This window comes from Haemorhous mexicanus, chromosome 5 (assembly GCF_027477595.1).
Source record: "Haemorhous mexicanus isolate bHaeMex1 chromosome 5, bHaeMex1.pri, whole genome shotgun sequence".
Taxonomy (NCBI): domain Eukaryota; kingdom Metazoa; phylum Chordata; class Aves; order Passeriformes; family Fringillidae; genus Haemorhous; species Haemorhous mexicanus.
The window spans coordinates 56,821,793-56,840,672 of NC_082345.1; the positions used below are offsets into that span (position 1 = coordinate 56,821,793).

Here is an 18,880-nt window from a genome sequence, read left to right on the forward strand (position 1 = left end):
TCTCATTGAAAGCACTAGAAAACCAGAAAAATAAGACTGCATTTGAATACCCATGAACTTGTCTGGTACATGACTCTATAAACAAAATTCCCATTTACATATGGAACTTACAGAAAAGAAATCTGTTGAAACTGATCTAATGCTGATGTGATGAAATCCAGAAGGAAGAGGCTTTTACTGTGATTGTCAGAAATCACTGTTTCCTATTTTTTAGTTTGGAACATACGAAATGAGTTGAGCATGCTTTATATTTCCCAGAACTAGCAATTTTCTGTCTTTGGAAAGTTTTAGAGGGAGGAGCTCAGAGGTGCTGGGGGAGGGACTAAAATTCATATTAAAGTTTTGGCACGAGAGGGAGAATTGTCAGAGTAGAAGGTTTCTTCTGAAGTTTTGCTTTTTGTATTTTTTTTTCAATTTAGGATGATAAGTACTTATGTTCAGATTCTTTTAATAATTCTGTTTTGGAATGCTGATTGTCAGATTATTCCCAGGATTGAAGAATGTGGACTTTCATGTTCTCAGGTAATCTCTTACTTGTTCCAATTTGCTGTCCATTAATATAGAAGTTATATGCTACCAAAGTAATTGTAGGAAAGGCAAGAAAGCAAAAGGGGAAAAATATTTCAACTGTCCTGAACATTCACTTTATATTCCTGTCATTCTGTATTAAGTATCCAAAGTGGCAAAAATTACTCTAAAAGGGGGTAGGAAAATGCATCTTTATGCTGTTTGCAACTGCTGCTGTTAGTTTAAAATCTATCTTTTATATTTGAAAAAAAAGATTTTGTTAATATTCATTACTTTTCCAGAGTCAGTTTTTACAACAGCAGTGGTGCCAAAGAGATGTGAGAGGGAGGAATGAGAGGTTTCAGAAATTGCTAATTATGTTAGGAACATATGAAACACTGAATTTGCTGTGAATAAATGAATTAAGCATGAGAAAGAGTAAAACATGTTTTTCATTTTGTTGTTTGAATGTAACCAGTATTAAATTTAATGACTTTTGTATGTGCATGAAAGAGATGCGAACCATACCGTCTCTTTAGTAGCTTTGGGTTTGTACGATTCCAAATATCCCCACAAAGGGGCAGTATGGAGATATTCTGCTCTTGGCATTCTGAAATTGTAAACTTAGACTACATTGGAAGATTAATTAAAAAAAAAAAAAAGAGATTAAATAATAGGCAGTCTGACTTTTAGGCTTAGTGGAGGATGATAACTGTGTACTGGCTACAGAGAAGGGAAATTGATATTATGAAAGAATTTGGCTGTCTGTATAAACTTCTGCTTGAAGATGTCAGTACTTAGGACAACCAGTGAGACAGTCTAAAGACTGTTTAAATGTGGTGGTACTCCCCCAGATATTAAGTTATATATCATGTTAAATTAATTTATTTTATATTTAATATTGTATCATAGAAAAACAGTAGGAATAAAGATCCTTATAAAATACTAGATTGAGAAAAAAAAGCCCTCTCAATATTTAAATATTCATGTACTATTAATGTTCCTGTATTCAAGTTCTGTAGCCTCTATCTACTTAGATATTTTTAGAATAATAAAATATAGTCATAAGAGATTAATCTCTAGATGTACCCAAATACTTTTCAAGAATTTTTATGTACTTATATTCATGAATGCAAATGTATTTTAAATTATTTATGCTCCTTGGTCTGCTGCAATGAGAGTACTCAGAATTCATTAAAATAGAAATGATTTGTCATTCGAATTTATTCCTCCAAAGAGTGTAGGACTATCAGATTCAGCATGTAAAAATCAATCTCAACCTTTTTTGATGGGTTTCACTCTAGGGGATAGGATTTACCTCTGGGGACCCTAAAGGGTGTCTTTCTTTGTCAAACCTTAGGTATGTATATTATGAAGACTGATTCACTAATTGCCTCTAGACACAACCCTGAGGTTTGGCAAACTGGATCCCTTTCTCTACCTTCAAGAGTGTGTCTTACACTTTTCCAGTACTGAAGATTGATTAACTGAGAATGGTGTGGTTTTTTTTTTCTTATTTACAGGGGAAATACATTGTTTCCAGTTAGCAGAATCAATCAATCATTTGTGATATTAAGGACAGGATTCAGTTAATGTTCTGTATGTGATATTTCTGCTAGTTGTATTCAGTAGAATCTTGAATGCATTAATGACTTTTTAAGACAAAAATGTTTTCTCTGAGGGAAAAACAATGATCTCAACATGATAAATTACTGCCAGCATAGCATTTTCAATCTAGTGCAAAGCACTTTAGTTACATGAACTTTAGAACCTCATGACTAGCTTATTAGAGGAAACTACTTCCTCCTTTTCCTTTGAAATTATTTTATTTGAAATTATTTCTTTGCATAACTGACCATGATTTGTGGGTTCAATCCCTCTCATGAGTTATTCTAAAAGGGAGCAGTCAGTCTGCCCCATGATGTGTTATTCATGGGGCACTAGTCAGGGGTTACAGTTTGCCTTTGTCTGTATGAAATATATGTGTGCTCCCTTCTGCTATAGCACATCAGATCAAAAAGTAGAGAATCAATGACTTATTTCTAGCAATTTCCTTAATGTGATAATGAGATATTGTCATTTTTAAACTATCAGAGTTTTCTGCAGCCGCTGTTGTTACAAGTGAATATCATAGAATTTTTTTTCCTTGTGAAGTTTTCCCAGAAGTTTGTACAGTAAATTTCTCTTTTGCATTCAAACTTGAAGCTGTGTGGTTCTTTATAAAGCAAGGAATATGAAAAACAATAATTTGCATTTTTCTGCATTTTTCAAACTATGGGTATTGTCAGAAGTTTTTTAGCAGGTTTAATAACTGAAACTGTTGAGTTTGACCAGTAGACTAGATTTTAGTGTAGCTGTGTCCACTAGATATTTGTGAGCAGTTTTGACCTCCATGGGTACTTCTTATCGGGGTAAAGCACTGGTTGTACTTAGGAGGCAAATAGTGACATAACTATTTTGAGGCATATGACTTGCAAAACATCTGTGTTGAACTGTTATCACAACTTTATGAATTATTCTTAGTTTACCATGGGTGTCCAGCAATATATCCTTGCATTACCTTGTGTAAGGCAATATTCAGGTTTCATTACTGTGACACAAATTGTGCATCTGTTCAGTACAGGAAAGTGAAAAAAAGAACAACATTGGATGTTTATGCCAGTATTACCTAAAATTTTAAACAGTATGAAAAATATACAGCTGTGGGTTTAATGATGGCAAATAAACAACTAAGCTTTTATTACGTGTTATTTATTTCTTCTTCTTTATTTTAATAGCTTGGCTTTAGAGCTCACCTGATATTCTAGTATTCAAAGATTAAGTGCTATGGGCATGGTCTCCGTGCCTCACCCAATAGGAAACACAGTTATCAACCAAGTTTCCCTGTAAAAGCATAGGGGAATCCCAGCCTGCAATTGAAATTGGGTTTGTGCCCTACTCATTTTACAATCCACATTGTTTGCCGGCTGTACACAAAGAAATAGGCTTATGCCAAATTTGATTCAACAGCTGGTAAAGATCAAGAGCACTGCATTTAAAAAACACTCCCCAGAACACTATGAAATATTATTTGTATTGTCTGCTATTTAATGCAGTAATGTTTCAAAGTCTATGGATAAAGAAGGAAGCACTAAACTGAATCTGGGATTTCCCTCTAATTATAAAGGTTGTTGGCAGCAAATCCTTGATATATAACTGCTGCTTGTTCCTGCTATTCATAATCAAAACACATGGTGTTTCTTTACTGGATATTTATACCGTGGATCAGTCAATTTTTGCTGAATACTACACACTGCAAAATCAGTGATATAGTATAGCCCTTAGTCCACAAAGTCAGCTGACATAAACTGCTATTCTTTGTTCATTATTAAGCAATTAGTATTTTAAAAGGGATCCCAAGCCTCTAGAAAATGGACATGACAATGTGAGTGACATAATTCAGTCACCCTCTAAACTCTGATTGAAAACATAATTTTAGACATGGCAAATGTTAAAGAGACTGATCAGACCTGGCTTCCTTAGGGTGAGTGAGAGAGATATGTCATGAAATCTCATAATAGGAATACAATTCAACACAGACTTTTTTGGGAATGCATTGATATATCTGATGACTGAAGGAGATGCATAAAAATATAAGCATATCCTTTGCTAATGTTTGCTGAGGTGCAGTACAATCCACGAGAGCATGACCTAGACAGAAAGCCTGGGGTCTACTCTGCCTGTCATCAATCCACTTGTCTGGCTCTCTTCAAGTTATATAATTTCTCTGGTTTTCACAAGTACAAAAGAGTGCTGACCTTCCTTTCTGGTGTGTCTTAATTATATGTTTTCATTAACTGCTTTGAATACTGTAATTATGAATTAAGTACTCATTAGTTAAAACTTAAGGGGCTCAATCATATTGAGTCAATGTATTACAGTGATATTAACCCTTTTGCTTAGGTATCTTTGCTTGTCTTCTCTGCTGCAATTTAGCGCATTTGGGTCTCTTTTCTCTTAGACTGTGTTTCACATTTTCTCTTTGGGTCAAAAATAGCTTGGCAATGATATAAGACAGCTTCATGTTGTGTCCTTTGCCACTGGTTGGGTGCTGTCGCATTTCCTCTCCCTTGAGAAGGAAACAGCAAGTGGCAGGTACAAACAGGGACTTACTGAAGTGTTCCTCAGTGTTACAGTATGTACCACCAGCTCCTAGATGAGAGGTGGAGATGGAGAAAGCTCTGCAATTCAGAACTAGCAAAAAAATGCAGTGGTAGCTTTTGGGCTTTTTCCCTTCTCTCTTCCTCAGGAACTCCAGAAGAAGGTTGCCAGGTCTGGAAACAGACTAGCCACTGGAATAGCAAGCACAGAATACAAGTTATGAAAGTTGAGGGCACAGACTTAACAGGTGTTGGAACTGTACCTGACAAAGTGTCTTGGAACTGAAACACAAGGCAGTGCTGGAAGCTTCACCATGAGACATCAGCACCACTTATGTGCAATCAGTATATAATCACCTGCAAATAGCAGGAGACACATATTTGATAAACCCAAACAGCGATTTACAAGCAAGCTCAGCAGAAGATGGGAGCAGCTGGCCTTCATTATTGGCAGTGAATTTTAGCTTACAAATCTCTCTCAGACCTTATCTTAGGGATCTGTTCTGTCCTTCAGCTCCGTGTGGACACAAAACTAAGTAGTGGGTATTGAGACTTGGAAGTAGGTGCTTTCCACAGCCATCTGACTGCTTTGCAGTTGGAAAATTACTTGTGATTTGATCAAATCTGGGTGGGACAGGTTTTCTAGGAGTGGTAATAACTTTAACGAGACCACGTGGTGTGACCTAGCTGGAATTCTTGCAGTAAGGTCTAGGAATAGTTTAATTTGTACTTTTGTGGAGCTGGCAGTGGTGTACCTATTACATTGTCATGTTGGTTTATACTACTTCATTATTCCTCTCCTGCCAGGATGCCTGTGCATAGGAGAGACCCACCAGGGAGGATCAAAAATGAGAAGGACGAAAAGAGGTTTAAAAGACTTCTTTCTAAGGATAGGTTTGGATGCTCTCCAGGTTTTCGGCTCAGCATTGAAATGCTAGGCTTTGCTGATGGAGGGATGGATGGATGCATGGATTAATTTGGACCTAATAAAGGAGTTTCCTCCTATCTCGACCTAAAAATAAATTGATTTCTGGGAGCCATAAGTTTCCCTGTGCTGTGTTTTGGCTTGGTGGTTGTTCAAACCAGGATTTGAAGTTCTATGACTTTTGTTACCATTGTCCCCAAAAGAGGTCCCTAGGTTTTATATACCAACCTGTTTCAGATGTTTTCTTAGTATTCATACTGTCAGAAAAATGTATTTCCTTATAATTTTTTTCCTGATTTTGTTAACATTTATTGGCTATTCTTTGAAAACCAGGAAATTATTTGCCATCTTAAAAATACAAACCAGAAAGTATACCCCAAACTGCAGTGTTGCTGAGGAAATTTCAGACCAACTCTGAACTACTTGTCTGGGAATGATCATGGAACCAATAAATTAATGTATACTCAGTAGTGATACAGACACATCACAGCACTACCCCTGCATTCACAACCATAGCAATTCAATGGGTCAGAATTTTCTAAGGTCATGAACAGACTGGAAAATCACAGTAACCAGTGATGCTGAGCACTGGGATAGATTGTCTGTGGAGCTTGTAGAGCTCTCCACACACACTCTAAGAAAATATAGCCAAGATATGTCTAATGTAGCTCGCATATGTCTCAGATAAAGGTCTTTCTCCCTAAGGCAGAAATGTAGAGTAGATGTCACATTGAGGTTTTTTTAAAGACAAGTATCTTTGCTTTCATTCATTCATCCTCTTCTCTTTTGAGGGACCTACAGATGGCCCTTCAAACAATATTTGACTTAATCATTTGGAACAGTTAGCAGAGCCAAAGACCTGTTCTGCTCTATAGCATGTCTTGTCCTTCCAGCATGCAAAATATAGGACTCCCCATGAAAACTGTATGGGATATCCAATCTCATTCAGGAAGTGTCTAAGCAAAAATGAAGAGAGCTTTAGTTTTAATTTGCAAATTACCTGTGGGTCTTTCTCTTGCAAGGAAATGTTTCAACATAGTTTCTTTGAATAAGTGTGGTAAATTTCAATAATTTCTGGAAAACTGTTTGTCTTGCTATTGCCTCTACTTGTCTGCATATTTTCAGAGAGTATGAATCACATAAACAACACCGTACAGTACTAGATGTACATTCATTGTCTTTTCTTGGAAAAACTTTGAGGAAATAGAATTTATTGCAGCTAAGATTTTTCTGTATCCAGTTTTATTTTTCCCTTTTATCCCTACATATGCAAACTTCCTTCATCTTTTCCCCACTTCATCATCTCCCCGACATGCTGTTCTTTTTCCTATGACTGCAGTGATTTTTCTCCATTGCTTTTTGTATTTTGATGTCTTTGTGACAATTTTTCTTAATTGCAGTTACCATTATAGTGTGATGGTTCATGCTCAGTTTTGAAAAGTAATATCTGTTCTTTGAGGTTTTCCTCCCTCATTTTCAGCATATTGTATTTATATGTGATACAATAGAATAATTTTTACAGTATGGTCAGATCTGTGTTACCATTCAGTCTGCCTTTGTAGCTTATTTTCTCTTCCACTTAGAGGTTAAAAATCACATACAGTTTTCAAGCAAATGTATGGCATAGGTGATTTTCAGTAAGTGCTATCATTAAAAATGAGGCATAGTGTAAAGCAACATATGAAAGTAGTGAACACTGATGGGTTTATTTAGCTGTTGTAAAATTAGTAGGGTTCTACTTCTTTGGAAGCCCTTCTCTTGGACCTCTGCCTCCTTTAATTTCCCTGTGCTAAGTTTAGCAGCTACAGTACAAAAAGGATATGTTATAAAAAGGTAAACTATCTGATTATTACAGAGATTTTTCCCCCTTCCCCATACCCACACAAAATTATGATTAACCCCATTAAATTATGATTAGTAAAATTTTTGAGAAATAGACATATGTAATAACATTTCAAATAATAATTTGTATTGGATATTATTTATTTATCTTTAAATTTTCCAAATTTATATTTAACTAGCTTCTCTATAAATTATCTCAAACAGCAAATGTTTCAGCTACAATACACACTAGATATTTTCAGTAGGCTTTCTCTCCACAGTAAATCTTGAATGTTTTAAATTTCTCATGTACTCACACAGCTAATTCTTTCAGGGAAAGGTGTTTTTGGCTGTTCTTGCTCTTGATAGGAGAGCAAAGGCATGTATTTTGGAATTCTGGTATAGGCTTTCTGATGCAGGATTCAGACTTTCAGACATCAAAATATTAGAAATATGAATAGACAGGAAAAAGTTCTCTCTCAAAAATTTTCAAGAATACAGCTGAAAAAAAATTTCATGTACTGAGATTTCCCTCATCTTGTTGTGGCTAGAATTTTTCTGTAACTCAAGCAAGCACTTTTAGAGCCAATCAGGCATGTTTAGCATTGTCCTTAATAGAAGCAGTTCCTTAACTGATGCTGTGGCACAGGAAGGAACGCAGAAGCCTCCCAGGGCATTCATCTGAGACCACCATGGCTTTACCATGTCCTGTGGGATCATTTGTATGGCCTTACATCCTTACACAACATAACAAGCTAAGGCTAGAATAAAACCAAAGTCAGCATTAAAATGACTTCTCATCTGGAAGAGATGTAATCAGGGGTAGTTCCATGATTATTTAAATTTGAAATTTTCTTCTGTTTAAGGAGAAGAGGGAGAAACATCATTTTAATCAGAGCTGCAAAACCCAGAAACATGTGCTCCTGCTTTGAAGGGAGTCTCAGCCCTGAAATGTGGCCTCCAAAGTCTTGGAATTGTAAGAAATTTTTGCCAAGTGTGCTATGTTATTCTAAATTTTGCTATCTGTTTGTGATCCATGATGGCAGGGTTAGAAAATTATTTTTTAAGTTCCTGCACCTCCAGCATTTCAGGGGAGTGTCTACAACATTCACCCATTTTGTGATGCTGCTGTGTTCCTGTGGTTTTAGGTTATTAAATACAGACTCAGTGGAGATCTTGAGAAAGCATTAGAGTCTTGTCAGGGCAGTATGAGAAAGCTGCATACTCAGCATGGTGCTGCATCAGGAAAGGCAAGGGAAAGAGTTAAGCACCCAGTTAGTCTGATCTCCACTCTCTAGAGCCCATAAACCTGAGTTATGAGTGAAATTTTCTTTGTGGAAACTCTCTTCCACAAAGAAGATTTTTCTCTTGTGGAGCAGCTGCTGAGAGCTACTCTTTCAAAGTTTCGGTTTCTGGTTTGTTTTCTGGTCACTGCTTAGAATAAAATGTAAGTAGGAAACAGATCTCCCATGTGAATGTTGAAAGCACTCAAAAAACTCAGCTTAAAATTTTCACCGTGTCTTCCCTGTCCTTCTCTCAGACCAGCATTCTTCTATTTCCCCACTGTACACTCTGACTGCTCTGACAGGAGGCCTGGCAAACCCTCTCATTTACCAGGCAGTGTGGCAAACAGTCAGCTCAGAACTACTTCAGTTTAAGTAGATTGTTGAACCTGGTGGTCCCTTGAGATAAGAACTTGAAAGCTGGAGTATAAAAGATGGAAAATGCCCATATTCTGCTTTCCTCTTCTAATGTTTACAGTTTGATGGAGGCTTGAGCTTTGTTAGTTTTGCTCTGTTACTATTAAAACTCCAGCCACCTGCTATGCTGGGTGATGTGGATGTGTCTCACTCTGAGTGTCTGCTATCCCTGACATGAGCTAGAGGTCAATCCAGTGTTGTTCTGGTCACAAACTAAACACCAAATTGCATGGATCCAGGGCTATTTCAGATCAGAAAAGGATGTGTCTAATAAGCTTAAGTGCCTTCAGTGTTGTGTGGCAACTCATTGGGTATTATAGATCACGGTCCTGAGCTGAGATTACCACAGTTTGCTTAAATTATATTTCAGGTACCCAAGCCATCTTTTAGATTTGGCTGCCTGAATCCTTTTGAAAATGGCTGAAAACTTTTGCTTTATTTCACTACCCACTAGTGCAAAATCCTCACAGTGAAATTGCCTTACTTGGAAATTATGTGACCCTTTTCTTATGGGCAAAGCTGATGTTTGCATAGGTGTGTTGGCTTTGTGAAGTTTTGGTAGCTGGCCTGGGGTGGCTTCTGTAAGAAGCTGCCAGCCAGCTCCAAGACATACCCACCGCTGGCCAAGGTTGGGACCATCAGTGATGATGATGGTATCCTCTGGGATATCAGCTTTCTGTTACCCCCTGATGGAGCAGGTGAATGCCTTAAGGAGACTGGGACCCTGTGGGAAGCTCATACTGGAGCAGAGTCCTGGCAGGACCTATGCCTTGTGGAGAGAGGAGCCACACAGCAGCAGGTTTGCTGGCAGAACTTGTAACCCTCTGGGGGACTTGCCCTGGAGCAGTGGGTTCCTGAAGGACTGCGCCTTGTGGAAGGGATCCACTCTGGAAAAGTTCATGAAGAACAGAAGCCCATGAGAAGGACTTATTTTGGAGAAGTTTTTAAGGTCTGTCTCCTGTGGGAGGGACCCCTTGCTGGAGCAGGGGAAGAAGGAATAGCATAAGGAGTCTTCTCCCTGAGAAGGGAGGAGGGCAGAGACAATGATGACATGATGTGTGATGAACTGACTGCAGCCCCCCTTCCTTGTTCCCCTGAACTGCTGAGAGGGAGGACGTGAACAAATCAGAAGTGAAGCTGAGTATGTGAAGAAGGGAAGAGTGGGAGGAAGGTGCTTTAAGGTTTGTTCTTTATTTTCACATTAATTTACTCAGATTATAATTTGGAATAAATTAAACAAATTGCCCCAAACTGAATGTATTTTGCCTGTGATGGCATTTGGTGGATGATCTCTTCTTCTCTTTATCTCAAACCAGGAGTCTTTTGTTGTATTCTTTATTCCCTGTCCAGTGGTGAAAGGGAGTGACAGAGGCACTGTCACTATGGTGGGGACCTGACATCCAGCCAGGGGCAACCCACCACAATAGGCAAAATAATGTATCCCCACTTGCATCAGATCCACAGTTCCTTCAAATCAGTGGAATGTGTCTCACCCAACCAAAGTCTTCCACAATTTCTGGATGTGAGCAGCATTGCATTTTTCATATTTTTATAAATTTCACAGTGTACAGCTGAGCATTGAGCACTGCTCCTGGGACTGACTCTAGACATATATTAAAAGAATAGTTGCCAAGAGTAAAACAGTGAGAGCTTTTCAGTGTATGCCAGAACACTGGAAAACAAGGCCCTGCAGTATATCTCCTTTTTTTTGCTGAGCAATAGTGTTAGGATAAATGAGAAGACAGTAACGGGAATAGAAAAGTATATTCAGGCAAAAAAAAAAAAAAAAAAAATTTCCAAATGAAATAATTACTGTCTCCATCAGCAGAAGGAGCAATTCTGTACTGGAGAGAATCTTCTCATAATCTTCACTTGAATTCTTGCTATTTTTTTTCTTTCTTCTCTGTTCTTTTCTATGGCAATCTTACAGCCCACTGATTCCAGTCGCCTCTGAGACTGCTAGTCTCAGTTCTGTCAGTTTTGCTGAGGGAGCTTTTTCCTTGTAGCCTGTTTTGTGCTACAAAGATTATTATAACATCCTAACCTCAAAGCAACCCTCAAGATTGTCTGCAGGGCTTGTGGAATATGTGTCCTCCAGTTTTTCAAGAAATGACCAAAATAATTGCTGACTTAATCTGGTGGTGGTGACAGTACTGCTTCTAGCAGGAGGCTGGACATGGTGACCTTCAGAAACCCCTTCCACCCTACATTTCTTTGATTCCATTTTATCGTCCACTGTATGAGATCTCCAGAAAGTAATTGAAATAATTAATGCTCTGTCAGAGTGTCCCTGTCTCATTGTTATACTAGAAGTGCTGATTTGGTAGATTAGTTCTCCTTTCATGTAGCTGAGTGGTCTGAAATTTTTGACAGTCTGTGTATGAGATGGTGCTGATTTATACCAGCTGACGGTATGACAGTCAGAGTACATTTTAATTTTACTGTGTCTATTGTACACTGTTCTGTTTTGTTAACAACTTGTGTTAATAGTGTAGGAAACGTGACATCAAAATTATTGACGTGTTTTTATTTTATTTTATTTTTGTTTGTTTGGTTGGTTCTTTTAATTTCTAAAATAAAGAAGTTAACGCATACTGTTGCTTCAAGCAATTTCTTCTTCCAGTCCTGGAGCTGAAGCATACAATGGAACAGGCAGCTTTTATTTCAGGCAGTCATAGCTCCCTTTGGTCCAATAAATTTAAAAGCAAGTGGTTTATATTTAGGCCCTTTTTTGCATCTCAACATTGCTTTTAAATAAAATTAATTTAAAAAAATTAGAAGCACGGAATATTCTTCCCAGTTGAGAGACCTCAAAGCAATATTGTTTTGTCTGGCTATTCACCTATAGGATAAATGTATCTCACTGCCAAAAGTTCTATATGCTCCTGAGTCTTCCAGTTGTTCTGCTCTGTGAGAAGGATTCAGCCATGTAGCCACTGTGAGGGCCAGAAGATATTATATGCCACGTGCAGTACTGATAACATATGGAATGGTGCAGTTAAAATATAGGAACAGGATTCTTCTGCATAAGCCAGTGCTAGAGGAAATGCATATGCCTGGGAAAACAGAAATCTCTGTTATACCTGACTAATGGCAGGTAAACAGAAGGATGAAAATCTAAGGGGGCTGAAGGTCTTAGTCATGGGCTCCTGCACTCCTGCACTCCATCCTGCTAAGCTGTGATGGAGGTGTTGGCCTTGTGACAGGGAGCAGGTAGTGGAAGACAGGGTCTGTACCTTTGCATTTACATGTGAAATGGAAGGTGGTACAATGACAATTGGTGACAGCCTCTGCTTGAGATCTCTGTGAAGTCTTACTGGAGAGTGTTAGTAATCTTCAGTAAACACAATTGTGTCTTCCCTGTTTGTTCATGACTGTTTCACTGATGAGCTCAGAGCCCATCAACACAGCCCAATGTTACCTTGCTCTGCCAGACTCAGGCCAGCTCTCATCCAAAAAGTGCATGACCTCGTTAGCACTGTACTGAGCCTGAGCTTGATAAACCACTTCTCAGTAGCAATTATTCTTTCAGATTCAGCACTGCACTAATGTGATGGGATGTTTTCCATTCCACTTGGAACACACAGAGAAAAGACCTGAAGCTGGATAATGTGTAGACGTGACTCAGATGTTTTGTTTTTAGCATTCTGTAAAAAAATCCAGCAGCATCCAGGTGTTTTTGTAGTTTAAAATAGTCCAAAATAATGCTTTGCCATAAGTTTGGGTGCCTATTTCTTTTCTGCATGGATAACAGTCCAAATGTTTCCATCTATGCGGGCTTAGCTAATCCCCCTGCATGCTGCTTACATGTATCAGATCACCACATTATCAGTAAAAGCTGAAGAACCACCTCCTGGTTTGCCAAAAATTGAAAACTGTCATTAGTAACATAGTTTTACCTTGGCAATGAGAATAATTACACTTGATGTCAAAACAAATACTGATGCTCCTTTAGAGAAAAGGTCTTTTGAGGGCACTGTATCAGCAGTACTAACTACGAACTTTTAATAGTTCTAAATTTTCATATTAAGAATATTAATCTTTGCAATTTCTCTGGTTCTTGGTAAATGTAACCACAATTTAATTCACTTGCCAAGTGTGTTTTGGAGTTCTATTATTTTTCCTTTTCACCCACTCCCAATTTTTTGTATAAATATTTGACCATGATGTAGTTAAGTCTTCTTTCAGTGGGACAGGAATCATTATGTTATCACTGTGCTTTCTTTTATTGTAAAGAATTCTGTTTCCATACATTTGGTAAGATAAATACAGCAGTGAGCTTTCTAAGAACATAATGAGAAAAGTTCTATGAGGTTCCAGTACCCATCAGCATCAATGATGTGTAAATTGCAAAGGCATTATGGCCTTTTTCTATGAAAATAGCTCTGGAAAAAGCTAAAACATACTCAGTTATTTCCCTCCATGAAGTAATCCCTGGATAGTTTCTGGGGCTGAGTGTCTCTGAAAGGAATTACAGTGATTTTTTGATGGTCTGTGGAGCTTTTGATACAGCTAGAGCTCTGAATCTTCTCTGTTTCCATCCAATGTTCTTGAATGGTGGAGATGCATATAACTTCGACTGGGGCTGCCCACTGCTCAAAGAACTTTTCCTTTTGGCTGTGATTGAAATCACACTGGCAGGCCAGGTTTTTTACTAGGGGCCATGAGAAATCATTGAGGACTCTAATGGACCAGCCTCTGCAGGCTCCTCCCTGTGTGAACTGAATGGGTGAGCAGCTGAAGAAAGGAGAGCTGCTGCTGGGTTGTTTACACAGCAGGGGTAAGTAGCTCCCCCTCTGTTGTGGAGGATGATTGTGGTGTTCCCAACTGAGACAAAGATCAATAAGACTTTAGAAGGCACAAAATGAACCCCAATGTTTTCACAGCTAAGGATGGTTCTGGTTACTCCATTTGGACAGATACATTAAAGAAGCTCCTGAGAAGGATGAGGGTAAGAAGGAAAATCTGGTTTATTAAAGGAGAGGAGTAAAAGAGCTTGGCTTTTACAGTCTCACAAAAAAGCTGAGAGAAGGTATATTACTTGCTGCAGACAAATGAAAGTAAATTCATAATAAATTAAGTGAAAAGATAATGAGTGCAATCAGAAGTCAGTGGAAGTTAAACATTGTGGTCATGTAAGAAATTAAAAGGTTTGGTGCTAGCAGACAACAGGTCTTCTGGAATAGCCTTAGCTCTCACAGCAGTGCACATGAAAGCCTGACTGATTTTAAAATGATGCTTCACCAGTTTTTGAAAGAGATTAGATTATATGGTACCTGAGGTTATCAGGGGACTATACCCTGTGATCTGGGACATCCTTTGTATTTGTGTGCAGAACAAGATGGATTTTTGCAGAGCATCTCCTCTCAATTGGAAATCAAAAAATAACATGTTCACATTAATCATCTTTATTGGCCTTTTAGCTACAATTTGAACATCAAATAAACCCACCCTTTCCCTGTGTTGTAAAAGCACATAGCATCCCATGCTTGCTTTTAATGTTGGTTAAAGAATATAGTTTGCTGGAATAGAGGGAAACATCAGAATATGGTCATGTTCCTTTCTCTCTGCCTTCTCTGACAACTGAACCCAAAGTAGAAATGTAGCTAATAGCTTTGCCAGTAAGCATTGCTCAAAAGGGAGGATTCTACATTCACTGACTAATGTAGGTAGCTAAATGAATGAATGTTAAATGTCTGACAACCTGGTCTCAAGCAAAGAATACATTTCAAAGAATTTTCAGGCTTCTTACTATTCCTTATAGAGCTGTGGAAGAGTTGCCAGCAGCAATTCAATGAACAAGTACAACAGAACTAACAAGTAGACTGTGAACCCAATTTTTCCTCAGACTCTTTCCTGCCTGACAGAACATCCAGGGAAGAATTTCCACAATTCTGCACTTGATTTAGTGCCTGAAGATATGAGAGGAAATGGGAAGCAGATTTGATCTTTGTTTCTTTTGCTTGGCAATTTTAATTCATGCAAACACTCTCTGTGCCCCTAATCCAAGTCTTCCTCTGCTGATCTCACTCTCTTCTCTACAGTTGTTAGAACAATGGGATATTACAATTGTCTTAGATTGAGGAGAAGTTGCTGTGCTAGCTAAAAAGTTGGCACCACATCTTCTATTCAGAATGCTGCATGCTGGTGGTGTCTGTTCAGATAACCTCTAGCTACAGTTGAGTAATACCACAAATGGGGAAAATCCCAGAGAAATAGGAAAATCCCTAACTGTTTGTGCATTGTGTAAGTATATTTTACTTAGGCTCTTTGCCAAAGAAGATATGAATCAAAGATTCTCCCTGTATAGGAGTAAAATGTACTATCATGTTCAGGATCTTATTTTTGCATAAAAGATGCCCTAGGCATTTGTAAAAAGAGAAGAAAATTTCCATTCCTGTTTTAGTGTGTTATGTTTTTTTATTGCACTCATCACTGAAAATTCCTGAAAACAAAAGATATAGAAAGTGGGAGAGGAACTTGGTTAATTCAATTGAGTTATTCTTTCAGACAAATGGTCTCTTTGGACTGTTTTGCAAAGTGATTGTAAAAGAAAATACCACCCCCACCCACTTGGTATTGTACAATAAAAAGAAACACTTCTTAAAAAAATAAGAAATTGGGCTGTGAACAAATACTGCTGTAACTGACAAGTGTTAGTGCAAATATTTGATTATTTACATAAACCTTCCCAACAACTCCTCACCCAGAACACAGCCAAATGCCCAAGAATGACAAAACATGTCCCTACCAGATCAAAAGTCACAGAAGGATGTTTCTTTTTTTCCAGTGGAAAGGACAAGAAAATAAATGTAAGAGTTCAGATAATAGGATTCCTCTATGCAATAGTGAAAACCAATAATTAATTAGGATAGACTAAAAGGTGTATAAGAGAATAAGGTATAAGAGAATTTCTTTATCATTCCATAGCCCACAGAAGTGGGTGTTTTAATTTTTCCCCTGCAATATATGTAATTTAATTATTTTACATTCAGTTTTCAGTTTTAAGGTGTCATAACAGGGGGATGACCTTTTCTAATTAAAAGGCTGAATCCTTTGATATTTGTGAGATTTTTTTGTTCTTTAATTCAGCGTGATCTTGATTTTTTTAAAATATATTTTTTGCACTAAGGTTGTAACCAGAAAGAATGGTTAGAGAAGTTAAAGATGCTGTTCTAAGAAATTTTGACTGGCAATTGGGAACTCTGTCAAACCACCTAACCAAAATATTTTCAACAGTCTAGCTGCAAAATGGGAAATAAAAAATATGGAAGTAATTTGCTGAATGATCAGCCTCATGAAAGATTAATTTCTTCCAGTAAGTAATGACTGAGAAATTAGTTGATCCAGTAGTTCCTTTCTGAAGTAATTAATAAAGAACTAGTATTTCTATGATACAGCGAAATTAGGTCTTATCAGTTACTGTTTTCAGTTTTCATGGGGATTTGAGGAAATTATAAAACCTTTGAAGCAGAAGTATGCCAGTTTTAGAACAGTTATGTGAAGAAGTTTGGTCTACTTTATAGAATCATAAAATGGTTTGGGCTGGAAGGGAACTTTAGACATCATCTAGTCCGTCCCCTGCAGTGAGCAGGGATAGCTGCAACTGGATCAGGGTGCTCAGAGCCCCATCCAACTTGGCCTTGAATGTTTCCACCACCCTCACTGTAAGACATTTTCTTACTTATGTCTGATCTAAATCTGCTCTTTTTTTAATTTAAAACCATTACCCCTTGTCTGTTGCAACAGGTCCTAATTTGAGTGTCAATGTATTCTGCTATAGAAGCAGCCAAACCAATATCTTTAACAATATCACAAATAATTTTTCTAATCTTTAGCCTATGACAGTACATGACGACGTCTGTCTTATTACAAAATGTTTTAAGCATTTACAAAATGTTTTATGCATTTGCACTTTTTTGAGTCATAGTGCCAAATAGCCTATAGTGAAAGATGTCAACTTATGTCCAAATGTGATTGTTAAAAAATAGAACTGCCAAAAGGACAGAAGAATGAGAACTGATACAGGTTAGACAGTGGCCACTGGTTTTCTAAAGGCCTCCTTTAGGAAGGAGATAATTTAGCTCAAATGAAAAGCTGTCATGAAGGACAGGACACACTTCTCAGGTACCCCAGGCAGCTGAATATGCTGCCATTTCTCACCTGCAGCAATAACATGGTTTTGCTCCACAGCTTTATTTCTGAGGAGCACAGGATTCCCTGTGGATGAAAGCCTCCTGGAAAACCAAGCAATAGTTATTTTATGATGTGCTAATGCTTGCCCAGGCTGTGGCCTCTGTGTTTCAATTAAAGAACTTCTAAATGTCCACCAGAAGACTTTTGCTGGCTCTAGAGCTCACAGATTGTTGGTTTGTTGACAAGATCCTCAAAGGTTTTAAAAGGACTGAGAGCTGGCACCCAGTTTGAGAGCAGAGGAGACAAGGCACTGCCTGCTACTTTTGTGGGTGTGATGAAAATACCTCTGTCAACAGGACACTGCTTTTAAGGGGAAGAACATGGGAACATATATTCTGTATGCAAAAGAATACTGGTATAAGGGCTATGCCAGAACAGCAGCAAACAGTATCTGCTGGCTAAGGAATAGCCTTTCTTTAGAATGTCATGCATAGCAGTCAAAGTAAAATTTGTTATTCTTGTACTCAGCAAAATTTTAGTGTGTGGTTAAATGTTTATTTTACTGGGAAAATGGATCAAATCTGTCTGAAAGATAGCTGGAAGCATGTTAAAAATCTCAATGCGAGGTTCACTTTGCCTCTTACAAAGACACTTTCCCTTGAACACAATAAGTGCTGTGGCTGAGTAATTTAATTTTCAGTCTTCTAAGCCAGACGTTTAAAATAAAAAGTCTTATTTCATTTGCAATTGCTATAATGCTTCCTTTCTATTAGGATCTTCTAAAAATAATTTATATTCAATAATGCTCTAGATATCTTCCATTATAAAATTATTGGGTTTCTTTGCCCTGGTATGAACAAATCCACTGTAGAGTTTAATGAAATAATGCATGAACTCTTGGTCAGTATGAATGGTAGTATCTGATAAAATAATGTCTTTATTTGATGGAACTCTTTTACGTGTTAAAACAATTACACACCTCGGTAGAAATACATGAAAATGAGGATAATGCTGATCTTGTGTTCCCATATGTATCAGACTGTCATATGCAGCATTGATGTGCTTTCCACTGTATTGGAAAATATTTTTTTTTAACCTTGAAAATTTTTTCAGTTGTGAACTATGAATATGTTTATCTGTTTAAGGTATGTTTACTTGAGAACAATGATTGAGCAATGTTTATTTTTATTATTACCTCAAATTTTAAAATATTTTGTTTCTGTTTGCAGGGGATTCACTGTAAAAGCAAACCTTCTGGTGAGTATACATAATTTACATTTTTACTATGTTTGTTTTTAAAGATAATTTAGTAAAGATATTAAATCCATTATCCTAGTGACATCAGATCACTGTCATGACAGGATATTTACCACCAGTTCTTTTATAAAAAACATTGGAAATTGGTAGGTTTTGATAAATATTAGGTTAATAATGACAATTATTAGGTTAATAATGACAATGGCAATTATAGTTTTCCTTACCATAGTGAAGGAAAGAGAGTTTGCTAAGTCACTTTACATGTTTTTATTGCTTCTACTCATTCTTGATATTGCCTACAGTAACAATACAGGGGCTTGAATGACCTGACCTCTGAAGCCTCCATCAGTCACTCCTCCAGTGCACACACTCATTTTCAGGGAAGTACGAGGCAG

The 18,880-nt window shown here is 37.5% G+C and overlaps 1 protein-coding gene across 6 annotated transcripts in view; it reads left to right on the top strand.

Annotated features, from left to right (window-relative positions):
* Positions 1–327: 327 nt before the first annotated feature.
* IL17REL (interleukin 17 receptor E like) overlaps positions 328–18,880 on the top strand; it is a 44,452-nt gene continuing 25,899 nt past the window's right edge. For 3 of the 6 annotated variants that reach the window (XM_059847254.1, XM_059847256.1, XM_059847253.1), the window contains exons 1-2: positions 331–522; positions 18,458–18,485. In XM_059847254.1, the coding sequence (XP_059703237.1) occupies positions 421–522; positions 18,458–18,485 (130 nt within the window). In that variant the 5' untranslated portion in view covers positions 331–420. Of the gene's footprint in view, positions 523–18,457; positions 18,486–18,880 lie in introns of all 6 variants that reach the window. The other 3 variants (XM_059847257.1, XM_059847255.1, XM_059847252.1) reach the window with 3 other exon arrangements.